General features: G+C 42.0%; 1 protein-coding gene across 1 annotated transcript in view; it reads left to right on the top strand.

The window, feature by feature from the left end:
* Nucleotides 1-4,035, top strand: part of LOC147103449 (discoidin, CUB and LCCL domain-containing protein 1) — a 182,166-nt gene extending 178,131 nt beyond the window's left edge. The window contains exon 15 of the mRNA XM_085963041.1: nucleotides 3,126-4,035. Within this exon, the coding sequence (XP_085819167.1) occupies nucleotides 3,126-3,403 (278 nt within the window). The 3' untranslated portion in view covers nucleotides 3,404-4,035. The remainder of the gene's footprint in view (nucleotides 1-3,125) is intronic.
* The last annotated feature ends 14,830 nt before the right edge of the window (nucleotides 4,036-18,865 follow it).

Here is an 18,865-nt window from a genome sequence, read left to right as displayed (position 1 = left end):
TTGTTCAAATATAACTTCCCCACCCCACCCCCACTATAGTGATGTGTGTGCATGGAATGGCTTGGACATTAAAGGGATGCTTCACGGTGCTGGTGTGGGATGGTGTCAACCTGGCGCATCATGTGGCAGCCAGGGTTTACAGCATCAAGTGAAGTAAATCTGGCCATGATGATGCCATCACTGGCCTCCCAGGCAGCAATGTTGTCAAGGGCTGATGCCCTGTGTCCAATGCAGCATCAGGTGATGGCGGAGAAGGTTGGTGATGATGTTGGTGTAGGGGCTGATCATGGAAGGATTCGGAGGACCACAGTCTGATTGTTTCATTGGCTCCGATGTTGCTGGAATAGATGGCAGCTGCAGGTGAGATGACAGAAGCGATCTGTCAATGGTGAGAGGTTGTTCCAATGAGACGGCACTGGACATACAGCATACAGTTGGATCTAAAAATGTGTAAGCTGAAGCAATCTCTATATGTATTAAAAATGCAGTAACCGACAGTTTCTGTGCTTTGAAACTGACCATCTGCAACATGGCATCCTTGACACCACTTCTGCAGCTGTCAGCTTTTCACAAACATCAGAGCAGACCCACAACACGCCAGGGTGAGCTGGCGTGGTCCCCAAACAGCGGGTAACCTGTGGGGGAGAAGGTAAAATTAGAAGTAAGCCTCAAAATAGTCTTAAATTGGCTCTTAACAAGCCATTTAAGTAGCTGAATTGTCTCCCCCGCTGCTTGGTGTCGGGTCAGTTCTGCACTGACAGACCCGACACCTGGGAGACGCGCGTGGAGGCAGGTTGACAGTGGGTTTCCTACCCGCAGTCAATCTTCGCTATTTTGACAGCGGACCCGCCTTCAAACCCGCCCCCTGAGCGCTATTAAATTCGCGGCCATAATGTGTGAGGAATCTAGACAGCACATTAATTATATAAACATTCCTTTGTTCTCAACTAGCAAGTATAATAGAACTTAATTCTATGCTAAGAAAAAATGACCTTTATGAAACTTGAGGTGGTTTCAATAAAAACCATTCATCAACACATCTTTAATATTGTAGTTATTGACAAAAACAAGTAAACCCCCAAGATGAATGAGATGTTAACTTCCTTCCAATTACAAATAAGAAAGGCTTGCATTTCTACAGCGCATTTCACGACCACTGGACGTCCTAAAACGCTTTACAGCCAATGAGGTACTTTTGAAGTGTAGTCACTGTTGTAATGTGGGAAACGCCGCAGCCAATTTGCACAGAGAAAGCTCCCACAAACAGCAATGTGATAATGACCAGATAATCTGTTTTAGTGATGTTGGTTGAGAGATAAATATTGGCCAGGGCACTGGGGAGAGCTCCCCTGCTCTTCTTCGAAATAGTGCCATGAGATTTTTACGTCCACCTGGTTTAACGTCTCATCTGAAAGACGGCACCTCTGACAGTTCAGCACTCCCTCAGCACTGCACTGGAGTGTCAGCCTAGATTTTGTGCTTAAGTCTCTGGAGTGGGACTTGAACCCACAACCTTCTGACTCAGGAGGCGAGGGTGCTGTCCACTGAGCCACAGCTGACACAACCTTCACCATTTTGTTCAGTGGTGCTACAGTCACACTACACCACATAGCACCTTGTTTACATAGGAAAAGAAAGTGAGAAAGAAAAGTAGCAAATAGTGCAGTAAATCATCACAAAACTATATAAAGGACCTGAAGTAGACAGTTTTGAGATGATGTGAACAGCAGTGCATAACCTGCATTCATTCACAAGTCAGACAACCTCTTCTAACCAATCAGGAAGTGACATTTGTTTGTGTCAAAAACAGCAACAACTACAACTTGTATTTATATAGCGCCTTTAACATAGTAAAAATCCCAAGGCGCTTCACAGGAGCGTTATAAAACACCGAGCCACGTAAGGAGAAATTAGGGCAGATGCTTGATCAAAAAGGTAGGTTTTAAGGAGCATCTTAAAGGAGGGTAGAGAGGCTTAGGGAGGGAATTCCAGAGCTTAGGACCTCGGCAGCTGAAGGCATAGCTGCCAACGGTGAAGGGATTAAAATCGGGGATGCGCAAGAGGCCAGAATTAGAGTGCAGATATCTCGGCAGGTTGTAGGGCTGGAGGAGGTTACAGACATGGGGAGTACAGAACCATTCTGAATGATGCTAATCAAAAAAAATCTCCTTTATTGGTTGTGTCTTCAGTTACTTAGCAGCCCACAGACACTGCCTCATTATTCCTTTTGAAAATTGCTTGGCTGGTTCATTGTTGCAGGTTAATGTACAAACACTACAGGCAGGATTCTCATTGGGCCTTGGAGGCGTGTGGGGGGGTTAAAATCCCAAAATTGGGGGGCACAAACCCATCCCGCCCCCAACCTGCCTCCATGCCAGTTTCAAAGGAGGCGGGTACCCGACCCGCACTGGGATCCGCCTCCCTGAGGCGGGAAGGGGATTAGTGCCAATTAACTGCCTGTTAACAGGTAGTTAACAGGCAGTTTTTAGCCTAATCCCTATTTTCATTCTTGAAGTGTGGGATTCCCAACGGTTCCAAACCATGCCAAGTTAGCGAGGCGGGCCGTCGGGCTGAAGGGCTTGCAGGGGTTGAGATGTCCGGTGTTCAGGTGAGTGATGGGTGCATGAGTGCAGAGGTAAGTGTGTTTGGTGTGTTTAAAGTGTTTAAAGATGTTTTACTTACCTTTACAGACTTCCTTCAGGTCTCGGGAGTCCCTCATCTCACCGGCACAGAAAGCAGAATGGCCACGATCTGTCAAAAATTGCAGCATTCAGCTTTCTGTTCCGGAGAGATCTCTAAATCATCCTGAGAGGAAGGAATTAACTTGGAGTACAGATTGTCAGTGTTTGACAGCTTCAAACAGCTGTGAAACGCAGATATTTCATCTGTCAAAAGGTCTTGACAGATGAAATATCAATCTGTGATGTCACCTGTTGCTGGGTGGCCCTTAATTGGCCTGCTGAGCCCGCTGGGCGGGCTCAACAAGGTCAATCAAGTGGAAATCGAGTGGGTTGGCTACAACTCGATGGAGGTGGGACTACAACCCCGAAAGTTGTAGTCTCGCCTCCTCAATGAAAATCCAGCGTATTTGCTTGTTTAACATTAGACTGTTTTTCTTCCATTAGAGTATGCAGAGCCTGACATTATTCAAGGGGGAATAACAGCCCAAAAAGCCTCATCGACGTTCAAACCCCCAGTGGACGATGGCTACACTGTGCCACTTGTTGTGAATCACTACGATGTTCCATTTTCGGGGAAGAACCATGAATATGCTGAACCATTACCTAACCAAGAACCAGAGTACGCCACTCCATTTGTTGAGCAAAGTAATGAGTCAGAACTATCCACAAAGAAAAACGTCTGCATCATAAAAGTTGTCCCATCTATGCAAGAAGCACTTTAAAACCCTCAGTCGTGCCAGGTGTGCTGCCTCAGTGTGATACACCTACTCAAACATTAGACAGGTTTGTGTCATGGACTGAACCATCGCCGAGGCTGCCGAGAAAGAGTGCGGTCAAACACCATAACCAGAAAAGGCAAAATGGCAAGTAAATTACACCAAAGCAAAGTTCCTCTCTGCCTAGTGAGGCTGTAATGCCAGTGTCCTATCGAGCACTATGAATTGTGAACAATAAGCACTTGTAAGTTTAAAAACTATCACATTCCTGAATTATGAAGAAAGTTGACAATACAGCACTATTTATGTCAACTGGTTCAAATCAGGAGGAAAAAAGGCCAAAAAGTCTCTGGTAGTAGTTCCAGGGCAAGAAGACTGCATGATTACATTGGAATCGCTAAGTGAAAACATTGAACTCGAAATATATGATGCTGTTTCCAACAAGGAACGTTTTTACAGTCAAGTTATTTAATGTATTTTTTTTTAAGTACTGAATAGATAAAAGCATTTCTTAAAATAGGATTGGATGGGAGCATGCATTAATTGTTCATCTTTGTTACAGAATATTTTTTGCTACAGAAAATGCTGGTTAATCAGCAATTAATTAGGAGATTTGTATTAATAAAATGTGACATCTAGGTTTCTGTATAGACTCTTTCTACGCTCAAAGTGATGGGATTTACAATTCCCAAACATGATACACCTTCAGGCTATTTTCTCAGAATCATCGTTCATAAACAATGGATTGATTTTGCAACATAACAAGTACAGAGTAAATACAAGGGAGTGATTTGAAGGCAGTAGTAGTTTCATCAACGGGTTCATAAAGGTGAAGCTTGAGTCGCTTTAGAGCTTCTTCCAAAGTTTGAGTTGAAATTACTACAGGAGACTTTGTGATATCCGGCACCGACGGGACCGAGCTGTTGCCGATCTATCAAAACTGCCAGACACACCAGCGTTAATGTTGAAGCATACGGAGGTTTTCATCTCCGTATCTGACAACAAACACTTGCTTAGCAACAGCTTCTAAACAGTTGGCCCGTACCTTGGAAGCGTCTCTGTAGCTTAGCAACAGCTTCAGAGAGACTTTCCAGAGCCTGACTGTTGGAAAAAAAAGCCACGAGAAGAAAAAAAAGCCACGAGAAGAAAAAAAAACTAACAAAACGGCTCCTGATTTCTGCCGGTAGATCGAGGTTTCTGGACATACAACCTCCGGATAAACCAAAGTTTCCTGTACAATGAAATCACGTCCTTGTACCTAATGGTTTTCATGTTTTATTTCCCCCATGACTTACATCCTGTCAGCTATCAAGGTCCAGGACCCTCCACGAAGTGGAAACAACAGGATGTCCTTACTAAAGGATTGCTGATAGTAAAGTGGTTATATCATAGTCTAGTGAAAATCTATAGTGATTAGTGGGAAATAATAGTTACATATTAAGTCCTGGTCATTATCACATGGCTGTTTGTGGGAGCTTGCTGTGTGCAAATTGGCTGCCGTGTTTCCTACATTACAACAGTGACTACACTTCAAAAAGTACTTACAGTAATTGGCTGTAAAGCGCTTTGGAGCGTCCTGAGGTCGCGAAAGGCGCTGGAGAAATGCGAGTCTTTATATTTTTTTAAAATTTACACGAGTACATTTGGATACTTACCAGATGAAACCTGTGGCAGGAATTAAATAAACTGCTAGCTGCACTACATTACACGGAAGCATATGTGGAATAGTTTAGTGCGTGGAACAGTTGTTTGGAGTTGTGAACTCCTGTGCACCTGGAACTCCGTTAATGGAGACAATGCATCGGGATTGCTTTTGAATAATAAGATAGTTTAATTTTCTGCCTATGATTACAGGTAGCGCATATATCCATTGGATAAAAGTGAAATATTGCTGCCTGAAATATATTGTACTTGTATTTGAAAAGTAACTTTCAGGGGGGGGGGGAAATTACTGGGTGTCGGTGATCATGGGGTTCATTTTAGTTTTGGCAGTAATGAAATCCTATCACTGGTTAACTGTATAGGCTGTAATGAAGTATCCCAGTAACTAATGTGTAGTTCTGCAGTTTGCCCTGCTGTAATATTTTATTCTCGAACCTGTGATGCAAGCTAAATATGTATCATCATGAGAATTGTTAAAGGAGTATTGTCATGTTGACTTTGTGTTAGAGAGAACGAAGGTGCATTGTTATTTGGAGCTTGCTTTAAGGAAAATGGGCACATTACAAGTGCGTAGTTATTAGGAATTTGTGATGAGACTGGATATTAAAGGTGCAGTGTCATTGGAAGTTTGTGTTGCGGACGGATATTTGTTAAAGGTAAATTATCAAGGAACTGGGTGGCTGGATGAATTTGCGCCGTCACCTCTGTGCCGTGATACAAATCTATCCCAGACTAATGAAAAGAAAATTTCTTCTCTTCTTGCTTACTATAAGGGTACTACATTGAGTATGTTTGTGTATTCACACCCACTTCACATTAGACGAGTCCACACTCAGTACTAATATGTCCACAATTTTGCACAGAGAAATCATGTGGAAAATGGGGACAGGGTGGGGGTGCAATCGCATTGGTGCACGATGGCACAAGCATTCAACCTGTGGCCCCCAAGCCCTGCCAACCCAGCTCTCGAAGCCCAGACAACTCATTTTATTTTAAAATTTCCTCAGGATATGGACAGTACTGGCAAGGCCAGCATTTATTGCCCATCCCTAGTTGCCCTTGAGAAGGTGGTGGTGAGCCGCCTTCTTGAACCGCTGCAGTCCGTGTGGTGAAGGTGCTCCCTTCACTGCTAGGGAGGGAGTTCCAGGATTTTGACCCAGCGACAATGAAGGATCGGTGATATATTTCCAAGTCAGGATGGTTTGTGACTTGGAGGGGAACTTGGAGGTGGTGGTGTTCCCATGCGCCTGGTAGAGGTCGCGGGTTTGGGAGGTGGCTTAACGCACACATTTGGAGAAGAGTAAAGGAAGTTTTATTCAGCATTGACCTATATTATTTCCCTGATCTAGGAGTGCTCAATACTGACCCTAGATGCTAAAAGTGTAAATGTTCCATTTCTAAGAATGATATCTTAAACATGTTGAACTCAAAACGTCATCAGAAAGTATAATTTTTAAAAAATTGCCATGAATCTCTGAGTTGGAACAGCCGTGGATTGTCATCTAGTTTCTACTACGGTTGTGGAAGGTCATTGGGAGCCGGAGTTCAAGAGAATGGATTTTCCAGTATTAAAAAAATGAATGTATATTAAAGGTATGCTGCATCAAAGCTTGTTAGAATAGGGACTCTTGATTGTAAATCAAAGGTGGACAGTAAATCTCCTGTGATCTTTTTAATGTCATTAGATTTCAAAGATGTTGAATGGTATGAAGTCATCTCTCTTTTTGTTATTTATTCATCCCCGGGATGTGGGCGTCGCTGGCAAGGCCAGCATTTATTGTCCATTCCTAATTGCCCTCGAAGGTGCTGGTGAGCCACTTTCTTGAACCGGTGCGGTCCGTGTGGTGAAGTTACTCCCACGGAGCTGTGCTTCAAACAAATATTATTAGAAAGATTCACTGCCAATCTTCCATTCACTCGCACCTTGAAATTTCCAAACACCAGGCTAGAAATTACTGATGCTGATATTGACAGACAATACTTAAATAGGTTAATACCTCCCAGAGGAATGTCATACATTTGCTAATATTGCCAAAAGTGATTTCTAGTCCACGGCTGTCAGTTTAAACTTACTAGGGTTATTATCAACAACACTTCAGTTACATGGATAGACTGGAGAAGCTGGGTTTGTTCTCCTTAGAGTAGAGAAGGTTGAGAGGAGATTTGATAGAGCTGTTCAAAATCATGAGGGGTCTAGACAGAGTCGATAGAGAGAAACTGTTCCCATTGGCGGAAGGGTCGAGAACCAGAGGACACAGATTTAAGGTGCTTGGCAAAAGAACCAAAGGCGACATGAGGGAAAACTTTTTTTACGCAGCGAGTGGTTAGGATCTGGAATGTACTGCCTGAAAGGGTGGTGGCGGCAGATTCAATCATGGCTTTCAAAAGGGAATTGTACCTGAAGGAAAGAAATTTGCAGGGCTGCGGGGAAAGGGCGGGGGAGTGGGACTAGCTGAAGTGCTCTCGCAGAGAGCCGGCACGGGCTCGATGGGCCGAATGGTGGCCTCCTCCTGTGCTGTAACCATTCTATGATTCTATGAACAGTGTACCTTTTAAAGTCTACATTCTATATGGGTCTTAGTGCACATAATGAACTTTGTTGCTTGCTAAGGTTTGCAAACAGAAATTACTGAAAATGTAAGCATATTTGGAAGTCCAGACATTATTCAACAAAAAAAACTTTCAAATGTGCATTTATTACAAATACAGTGAATGTGGTTTATGCAGTAAATATTGTTGAAAAGTATTGGGTAATTAAATGGACTATATTAATATGATAAAAGCCATTAGTTCTCAATTCCCCCTTTCCCTGTCCCACACTTGCTTAAATATCTGTTACTTCTCCAACTTTTTCCAGTTCTGATGAAGGGTCATCGACCTGAAATGTTAACTCTGTTTCTCTCTCCACGATGCTGCCTGGCCTGCTGAGTGTTTCCAGCATTTTCTGTTGTTGTTTCAGATTTCCAGCATCCGCAGTATTTTGCTATTGTATTAGTTCTCAATTACCATCCCTAGAAATAAGCATGCTGTCCATAACATGCAAGCTATTAGGCATCAAATAAATTTTACAGCTAAGAAATGTATGTAAAGAACATTATAATAGTCACATTTAATGAGGATTTTACCAACATTATATAACATCTTAATGTGAACAAAAGCAAGAGGCAAATCTATAACATCTTCCCCTAAAGCAGAATCTCGAGGTGCCCGGGCTGCGGAGAGAATCTGGCCAGGACCATTCCTGACCAACTTGTGCCAAGAAATCAAACAGCAGCATGGACTGCTGTGGGCAGAAGTCTATGGCCTGGACCACCCTGTCCTCAAGACTGAAAACAAAACTGTGGGAGCAAAGAGGAGCAGGAAAAGCAAAAATATGAATTGTTGATACCCCTTGGATTCTAGCAGTTATATATTCCTCTCAGCTACAAGAAGCAGCTTTTGCATTTAGCCACTATTTCCATAACAACTTCTCAGGAATTTTTATTGCTTTCTGTTTACAGGTCAGAATTTTTTATATGGTTTATGTAGCTTAATACGATGCAACAACTTGACATTTGTATGACGTCTTCAATATAGCAAGGCATCCCAAGGACACCAATTGAAGCATTAATAATAGCTATAAATGCTTTACAAGCCACATGACAAATATACAGCCTGTAATGTCTGGTAAACGTAACTGTACACTGGATATGAGCAGCAGTGCTATAAAACAATATTCTGTGGATTAACAAGATTTTGTAGAAAACCTGTGTGGGTTATAGCTCTCCCATAGTTCATTTTATAAAGGCAGCAGGCAACTGGGTCTCGGCTTCAGTTCCCAGTCAGTGCTAGGCTAGCTGGAGTGGTGGTGGTAGCATTAACAGTTGCTCTCGGCACTCTTTGGGTAATCAGGGGGAAATTACACGTGCTTCCTTCTCCTAGTTGTTATCCATGAATTCTCCCAACTGTTATCCAGTAACCCGTGCTGGGACGTGGATGTTGGGCAAGGACAGACTGGGCTTGGTTGTGATGGCCCCCGTTGTTGATTTGCCCATGAACGCTCACCCTCTCGGCTCTCACAAGCCAATTGGGTGAAGTAACAGAGGATGCTGGACACCCATTGATACCAGATCACAGCCCGAATCAGCACCTTCAGGGGTGGGAACGTAACCCACATTTACACGGTGATTTCTACAAACATATTGTTATAATAACTCTTATCACCCATCTTACACATCCATGTAGTAAATAAATGGGGTTTTTTCAGAAATGAGTAAACTTGAAACTATATTACTAGCAAAAAAAAATGCATGGTTATTTTTATAAAGTAAGAGATTCTGATCCAAGCCATTTGATCCTTTGGTTTTCTCTCTGTTACAGGCCTTACCATTGTGTCAATAGTTAAATTGTAACGGTGGCTTAATGAAGTTTGTGAACAATTCTTGTTTCTTATTACCATTCAACATTTCTATATAGTTACTAGAATAACTATAATATAGTTAAAAATTCTAGTGCCCTGGAATATCTGGGTTTAATATACCCGATGCTGCATATACAGATAGGACATTGGGAGGAAAATGGTTTTGTTCCTCTCCACGTTCTTTATTTTAGGACAAAGATGTGGACATTGCCTTTCTGTAGACCTGTATGCACTGTGTGTAAAAATATACTCAATTGTCAAGGAACACACTGTTCAAATAGAAATATAGAATAATCAGCTGATAATGTTTGGAAGCTTTTTATCTGGCGAGCTCAGTCTGTACATTGAAAACCTCTTGGTGCAGCACGAGAGACAGACAGTTGAAAGATGATCTGGTCCTTACCACATTGCTGTTTGTGGGAGCTTGCTGTGCGCAAATTGGCTGCCGCATTTCCTACATTACAACAGTGACTGCACTTCATAAGTACTTCATTGGCTGTAAAGCGCTTTGGGAAGTCTGGTGGTCGTGAAAGGTGCTATAGAAATGCAAGTCTTTCAAACAGTTAACCTGTATGCAATGACTTTGTCCTAAGGGCAGGTGCAGCAGTGCATATGTCCCTAGCAAATGTACCCATCAATCGTGCAGTGGCAGGAACCTCTGGCAGCTACACAAGTCTTACAAGGTACTGACTTGTCTTTTCAATCTGAAGTCATTGCATGCACCCTGGTCTCTGACTAAACCCATGGTAACCCCTCCTAATAGCTCCTTTTTAAATTACACCTCTGTGAAGCACTTTGAATGTGTGTAAATGTCGGTTTTAACATGTATTTAAAATGCATTTTCCATTCTATAAGACAGGCACAGGAAATAATAGCCTTGTCATGCCCTCTTCTCTATCTGACCTTCGTCTGCATTGAGTCAGGGTTAGGGAACTCTGAACGCTAGATTGGTTAAAGCCACCTATTCAGTTTTACTTAAGTAAAGTGTCAACAATAAGAAAATGTTAGGTGAGGCATTCTGGATAATGAACAGTAAAATCACACAACTATATAGACGAGACATCCCAGGATCAATTCCCAGTCTGTGCAGAGCTAACTGATCTAATCTGGGCAACAGTTGGGGTGCTATTGGCCTAAGCTCACTGGGGCTAATCACCTCGGGTTTCCACTCCTGACTAATAGCCAATGACCCTGATGGAAAATGTATACATGGACATCAGATGATAGGACCAGCTGTGATGTGCAGATGGTTGAATAGCAGGTTGACACAGTCTCTCCTCATAAATCAATAATGGCCTCTTGAGCATCCAAGTCTTCAATATCTTCCGGAAAATGGAAGAAAATTGGCAAAAAGGCAACATATTTCTCATAAATACAGGTATCTTGCTTATTTAAATTTATTTTTCTTTGTTTCTTGCTCTATTTAGTGTTAATTACCAGATCAATTTTTTTTACATTCAGTCTTTGTTGTTTTGTATGATGGGAAAAGCTTATAATGGGATGTCTAGTTTGATTATCCTTTTGATGACCACCTGAGATACCGAGGGGAGAAATGAGGTGCCTCCCGCCACAGATCTCAGTGGGCAGGTTGATGTGATGTGTTCCATGGTCTGGGACTCATGGCCACAGTCGCACTCTGGATCGTCCCTCATCTTCCACTTGTGGAGCAGGTGACCACATCGTCCGTGCCCTGTGCAGATTCGGTTGAGCGCAGTCTTCGAGGGAGGTTGAAGCCAAGGACCTCTGCTGTTGGGTCAGTGATGAGGTGTTATATAGGGCCCTGGTGAGACCACACCTGGAGTATTGTGTACAGTTTTGGTCTCCTTACCTAAGGAAGGATATACTTGCCATAGAGGGAGTGCAACGAAGGTTCACCAGACTGGTTCCTGGGATGGGGGGTTGTCCTATGAGGAGAGATTGAGTAGACTAGGCCTATATTCTCTAGAGTTTAGAAGAATGAGAGGTGATCTCATTGAAACATACAAAATTCTTACAGGGTTCGACAGGGTAGATGCAGGAAGGATGTTTCCCCTGGCTGGGGAGTCTAGAACCAGGGGTCACAGTCTCAGAATAAGGGGTCAGCCATTTAGGACTGAGATGAGGAGAAATTTCTTCACTCAGAGGGTGGTGAATCTTTGGAATTCTCTACCCCAGAGGGCTGTGGAGGCTCAGTCGTTGAGTATATTCAAGACAGAGATCGATAGATTTTTGAATATTAAGGGAATCAAGGGATATGGGGATAGTGCAGGAAAGTGGAGAGGAGGTAGAAGATCAGCAATGATCCACCATTCGACAGGGTACGCCGTGTGTCCCTGCTGTGTTCAGGATGGTGGAAATGCACTCTCACATTCATGGTGAGTTTTGCTGTTCACCATGACACATGGGGAGCTCCCAGCACCTGCTGCCCACCGAGCAAGGGCTCAAACCAACACTGGTCAGTTTTCTAATAAGCTGCTAAGTAGGATGTCCTTAGTGTTGGTGTGGCTCCAAGAAGACACACCCAGCAATGGGAGTTCAATGTGGGGAAGTGGGAAAGTGTGAGGTAAAATCCACTTTAGTTCCAAGAAAGAATATTTTCTTAATGGCGAGAGACTAGGAACTGTGGAGGAGCAAAGGGATTTGGGTGTCCAGGTACACAAATCACAAAAAGTTAGTGCACAGGTACAAAAAGTCATCAAAAAGGCTGATAGAATGTTGGCCTTTATCTCAAGGGGTGAGAGTACAAAGGGGAGGAAGTGATGCTTCAATGGTACTGAGCAAATTGTTGGAGCTGCGGGCTGACAGGTCCCCGGGTCCTGATGTACTTCATCCTAGGGTCTTAAAAGAAGTGGCTAGTGAGATAGCTGATGTGTTGGTTTTAATTTTCCAAAATTCCCTAGATTCGGGGAAGGTTCCATTAGATTGGAAAATAGCGAATGTAACTCCTTTATTCAAAAAGGGAGGGAGACAGAAAGCTGGAAACTACAGGCCAGTTAGCTTAACATCTGTCATAGGGAAGATGTTGGAAGCTATTATTAAAGACGTTATAGCAGGGCACTTAGAAAAGTTCAAGGTAATCAGAGTCAACATGGCTTTGTGAAAGGGAAATCATGTTTAACCAATTTATTGGAGTTCTTTGAGGAAGTAACATGTGCTGTGGATAAAGGGGAACCAGTGGATGTACTGTACTTAGATTTCCAGAACACATTTGATAAGGTGCCACATCAAAGGTTATTGCAGAAAATAAAAGCTCATGGTGTAGGGGGGTAACATATTGGCATGGATAGAAGATTGGCAAGCTAACAGGAAACAGAGAGTAGGCATAAATGTGTCATTTTCTGATTGGCAAGATGTAACGAGTGGTGTGCCACAGGGACCAGTGCTGGGGCCTCAACTTTTTACAATTTATATAAATGGCTTGGATGAAGGGATTGAAGGTATGGTTGCTAAATTTGCTGAAGACACAAAGATAGGTAGGAAAGTAAATTGTGACGAGGACATAAGGCTACAAAGGGATATAGATAGGTTAAGTGAGTGGACAAAGATCTGGCAAATGGAGTATAATGTGGGAAAATGTAAAGTTGTCCATTTTGGCAGGAAGAATAAAAAAGCATATTATCTAAATGGTGAAAGATTGCAGAGCTCTGAGATGCAGAGGGATCTGGGTGTCCTAGTGCATGAATCGCAAAAGGTTACTATGCAGGTACAGCAAGTAATTAAGAAAGCTAATAGAATGTTATTGTTTATTGCGAGGGGAATTGAATACAAAAGTAGGGAGGTTATGCTTCAGTTATACAGGGCATTGGTGAGACCACATCTGGAGTACTGTGTACAGTATTGGTCTCCTTATTTAAGGAAGGATGTAAATGCTTTGGAAGCAGTTCAGAGAAGTTTTACTAGACTAATACCTGGAATGGGTGGGTTGTCTTATGAGGAAAGGTTGGACAGGCTAGGCTTGTATCCGCTGGAGTTTAGAAGTGTAAGAGGTGACTTGATTGAAACATAAGATCCTGAGGGGTCTGGACAGGGTGGATGTGGAGAGGGTGTTTCCTCTTGTGGGAAAAGGGGTCGCCCATTTAAGACAGAGATGAGGAGAAATTTTTTCTCAGAGGGTCGTGAGTCTTTGGAACTCTCTTCCAGAGAGGGCAGTGGAAGCAGAGTCTTTGAATATTTTTAAGGCAGAGATAGATAGATTCTTGATAAGCAAGGGGGTGAAAGGTTATCGGGGGTAGGCGGGAATGTGGAGCAATCAGATCAGCCACGATCTTATTGAATGGCAGAGCAGGCTCGAGGGGCCGACTCCTGCTCCTAATTCGTATGTACTGAGCCTTGGTCAGACCCCATCTGGAGTACTGCGTTCATTTTTGGGCACCGCACCTCAAGGAGAAATATTGGCCTTGTCGATCTGCAGCGTAAATTCACCAGAATGATACCGGGGCTAAAAGGATTAAATTATGGGGATAGGTTGCATGAACTTGACTTTTATTCCCTTGAGTTTAAAAGTTTGATTGAGGTGTTTAAAATGATAAAAGTATACGATAGAGTAGATACAGAGAAGCTATTTCTTCTGATCGGCAAATCCAGAACAAGGTAGCACACAAACTGCAGTGGTTCAAGAAAGCGGCTCACCACCACCTTCTCAAGGCCAATTGGGAATGGGCAATAAATGCTGGCCTTGCCAGCGATGCCCACATCCCGAGAATGAATTTTTAAAAGTCTTAAAATTAGAAGTAGACCATTCAGGAGTGAAATCAAGAAGCATTTTATCACACAAAGGGTAGTGGAAATGTGGAATTCTCACCCCAAAAAGGTTGTCTTCAAGACCGAGACCAGCAGATTTATCAGATAAGTGTATCAAGGGATTTGGATCAACGGCAGGTAAATGCAGTTAAAAGACAGATCAGCCATGATCTCACTGAATGGCGGAACAGGCTCGAGGGGCTAAATAGCCTATTCCTGTTCCTATATTCCTAATGGGAAGTTCAGAACCAAGTTAACCCTCTGTGGTAGACTTAGTAATGAGCTAAAAGAAAAAAAGAAAATGCTGGAAACACTCTGCAGTTCAGTCAGTATCTGTGGAGAGAGAAAGAGTTAATGTTTCAGGGCAACAACCTTTCATCAGAACTGGAAGATGTTCGAGATGAACAGCTTTTAAGCAAGTACAGAGCCAGGGAAAGGGGGTGGGGGCAAAGAAAAAAACTAAAGGGAAAAGTCTATGATACGGCAGGAGTGATTAAATCGCCATTCCTTCATCGGCGCTGAGTCAAAATCCTGGAACTCTCTCCCTAACAGCACTGTGGGAACACCTTCACCACACGGACTGCAGCGGTTCAAGAAGGTGACTCACCACCACCTTCTCGAGGGCAATTAGGAATGGGCAATAAATGCTGACCTTGCCAGCGACGCCCACATCCCAGGAACGAATAAAAAAAATGACAAAAGGGAGGATGATGCAAGGCAAAAGGAGGTAATAATGGAACAAGTATGGAAACAAAGGATGGGTTCAGAGGAGGTGTAAATGGTTACAGAATGTCCAAAAGAAAATTGGAACGGTGGTTAAAGTCTAAAGTTGTTGAACTCAATGTTGAGGCGGGAAGGCTGTGAAGGGGTTAAAATGAACCCTCTCAGAATAACAACTTTCTTATGTGAAAAAACAGAACTAAAATTGTAGACTGGAAAAGTGTTACTTTCTTATGTGAAAAAGACTTTATCAGTACAGACTGGATAAAGTGCTACTTTCGCTAGTTTTGCACAAAGGACGGTGTGTAGGGAAGCTTCGCAAAACAGAGATAAGACGCAGCGGTGGGACAAGACAGAATATGTGTTTTGAGTAAGCGATAAGGAATGTGCTGCTTTAGCTAAAAATTGTAGACACAGCAGAATATAGGGGTCATGGGAATTTGACCTGTGACCAAAGGCATAGTAAGATGTAACTAACCTTTACTAATACTGAAAAGAATAAATAAGCCATATGTGATCAGATGATTATTGTAGTACAATGTGATTGGATGAAAATGGAATAAAAAGCTGTACCAACCAAGAGAGAACGAGAAGGGTGTCACTAGACCACGGGGTCTATGACCTTCTCCCAGAACGTTCTGTTAATAAACTGTGTACTTTTACTTTAAGACAGACTCGAGTGAATTGAATTTATTTTTCACCAACAAATTGGCGCTGCGAGCAGGGTGCTACGGAACTGAAAGACTGCCCGTACTAGTGAACCCGGACGAGAAGTCAAATTTTGACCGTCCAGAAATTGAGTCATCTGGGAAGGCGGAGGGACAGTGCCGTAGCATCACGAATCAAGTGAAAGTCTGTAAGAGGTGAGAGAACACAGTTGTGTGAGTGTGGATCGCATGAACTAAGAGAACACTGTATAGTGATAGAGGTCGCGAAGGAATGAGTGATTGACTGATCGACAAGGACAAGGAGGGTGCCTGTCTTACTGACCCTACCTGAGCCGGAATTAAGAGGGTGATGGGGCCCCACGTGATGGCCAGGATCAAGTAGGCTGAGAGACTCCAAAGTACCCTGGGATCGTGAAGTCAATGAATGTATGTGTGCTTAATTGTGATTAATTAACCACTTAAAAAGTCTTTTACGACCACCGGGGGTGTTACTAGAGGTAAGACGGAGGGGAGAAATCCCAGGTCACGGACGTACCACGAATAAAGACAGGATCACGGCAAACCCGCACAGAGAAACGCAGCAGAGTAGGTAAGACTGACGTAGGACTGGATATGGCGTCGGGGAAAGAGATGGAATGGGGACTCCCTGGGTCCCTTACCAGGCTCTATGCAGACGACCGGAAGGGTTTGATAGACAAGATGAAAAAGGACGGATGGGATCCGTCTAAGGTACCAGTGTACCAACGAGAATGGTGGGAGACACAAAAGGGAAGTAAGACAAAGAAAGCAGGAGTTATATTGGTACACCAATTAGTAACGGTCATTCGAAAGACCGAGGAAATTAAATCGAAAATCTACAGGAGCAGGTGACAAAATTAGAGAAACAAAATTGGCAAAACTAAAGGATAAACAAGGAGAAAGAAGATGGGGACACCGATGGAAAAAGAGGAAAAAAAAGAGAAACTTAAAGTTTTACTGACATGGAAATTACTGTATTAACATTTGTGCTGAGACAAATAAAACACAAGATTTGCTGAGTGAAAGGAACCTTAAAAAAATGCTGGAATTTCAGTTTGTGTGAAAGTTTTCCTGACTATGAATGTTTAAGAAGTTACAGTATTTCTTTTGTCTGAAAGTCTGTCTTTAAAAGAAAGATTCTGTTATGTTTGTTTTAGCTCCACCCACTTGTCTGTGTTAAAAGCGTTTAAAAACTTTTGTCTTGTCTTGGATTTTGGAAGTTTTAAGAATGTGTGAATAAGATTGTGCCCCAAGAATTGGGAAAAAACCTTTGAACTAACTTAAGTTAAGTTGGTGTGTAAAAACTGAAGAGCAACAAAAAGTTTGTTTAAGAAAAGATTAAGTTTCAGTCTAAGATTTAACCTTGGAGTCGCGGTTGCTATGGTGAAATCTTCTAAAGCAGTTTGATTTGATAAGAAAATATGACGTAATTTACTGTTTTCTGCAAGAATGTGCTATTTTGTTTTGTTTGTTCATAGTTTTACAAAAGATAAGCTTCTGCCTTAAAGTTACAGCTGCCAATGTGCTTGGAAGAAAATTAATTTGAATGTTTACAAGATCTGGATTAAATTGGAGTTATGAGGTTAATTAACCTATTAAAACCAGACTTTCATTGTGGCCACGGTGAAATTTTGGTTGGTGTAAATTTGTGTAGACCGCATTGAATAAGATAACTCCGCTCCGCAAGAACATCCGATAGTTGCAGAGTTCCTTAGAAAGACTTACTTAGCTTGTGAACTTTGCTCAATCCCATCTTTCTTCACTGTCCATATTACCTTCATGTTTAGTTAAAGTGTGAAAACACAACTGTCTTTCGATCAGGACAGTTCTTTTTTTTGATTTACGTGAATTGACGCAGTTGCGTGCATTTGATGTTTTGCTCCACCTTCTTAAAAAACCAGCAAAGGAGTTAACCCTTTCCACTGACAGCTGTTTAAGTTCACCAAGCAACAACTTTAGTATGAAATCTAAAGATATTGGACATTATTAAATTTAAGTTTCTTAATTTTAAGTTATTATTTCACCACAGTGACAGAGGGAAAATTAAGATTTGATAAATTAACCCCTTGGGCTCTAAGCAGAGTCACAATGGATTCCCTTCTTTTGTTATATGGAAGTTACCTTGTAAACTAATTGCAGCACTTCTGTCTCTAATGTTAAAAACACTGTAAGCTACCTAGCCTGAGAATCACTTGTTTCTGAAATTGGAAATGGAAGATAAATTGATAGAGATGAAATTGAACATTGACAAAACCTGTCAGTTCAACTGTACTGCTATTTGGATTTTGGGATAATTTTGAAATGACAAAATGGGCTCAGGCACTATATATTTGGTTACTTTTGGGAAAATAAAAGATCCTCTGAAAATAATGATAATAAAATGTGTTAATAACTTGGATCAAGTGCGAACATTTGATCTATGTTTCCTATCTTAAATATTGTACTGGACAGTAAAGTTTTCCCAGGACTCATGAATGAGATATGAATGGTAATTAAAGGAAAGTGATTGAGGGTGTAAGATTAAAACAGGAGAATTACACTACTGAATGGGAATTTTCAACATTTTCTAGTGAAAGTCAGGAAAATGTAGTTAAGAATAGTAAATTGATAGCTTTCTCTTGGAGACATGTGTCCCTGCCTTTAATGAACTTTTAAGAAAACTGAATTTGATAGTCTGACCACTACCCAAGACATCGGGACCATGCAGAGGAAGATGGGCAAAGATCTCCAGGCGACTACAATCTTTCGATAAGATACCTGAAAGCCTGAGAAAGGCTTGTATCGGATGGCACGTGTAGCATGATATTGAGATACTGATATGAGTGTGCAAATGTGATTCAATACGTATCAGGTAATTACCATCCAGGAATGTATGTTGAGTTTGCACTGAAGAATGGGTCTCCGACATGCTCAGTTACTTGACAACAGCAAGACATGAAATGGTTAATGTGGCTCAGGAGAGCGAGATAACTTTTAAAGCATACTCCATCGAGAAACTATCTAATTAATGAAACAATCAGAATAGAGTTAAACACACGGGTACCTGTTAGAGGGATTGAAGTTGAAGTGGAGAGTTGCATGGAATCTGGATTGGTACAATCGAGGGCCAAGGAGAAATCATGATTAGTAAGAATTATCCACAAGATAGATATGAGCAAAAGAGAGATCTGGAGAATCTTTTAAATCCATGATTTGTTGATTAGATGTTAAACTGTAATGTATTTGATATGATTGTAAGACTGAATTTAACTGTGACTGTAATAATTGTGTTTTGTAGGTAAC

This window comes from Somniosus microcephalus, chromosome 20 (genome assembly GCF_052327205.1).
Source record: "Somniosus microcephalus isolate GS21.2 chromosome 20, FLI_Smic_1.0, whole genome shotgun sequence".
NCBI lineage: Eukaryota > Metazoa > Chordata > Chondrichthyes > Squaliformes > Somniosidae > Somniosus > Somniosus microcephalus.
Note: the sequence above shows the minus strand (reverse complement) of the source record. Positions and strands in the feature narration are given on the sequence as shown.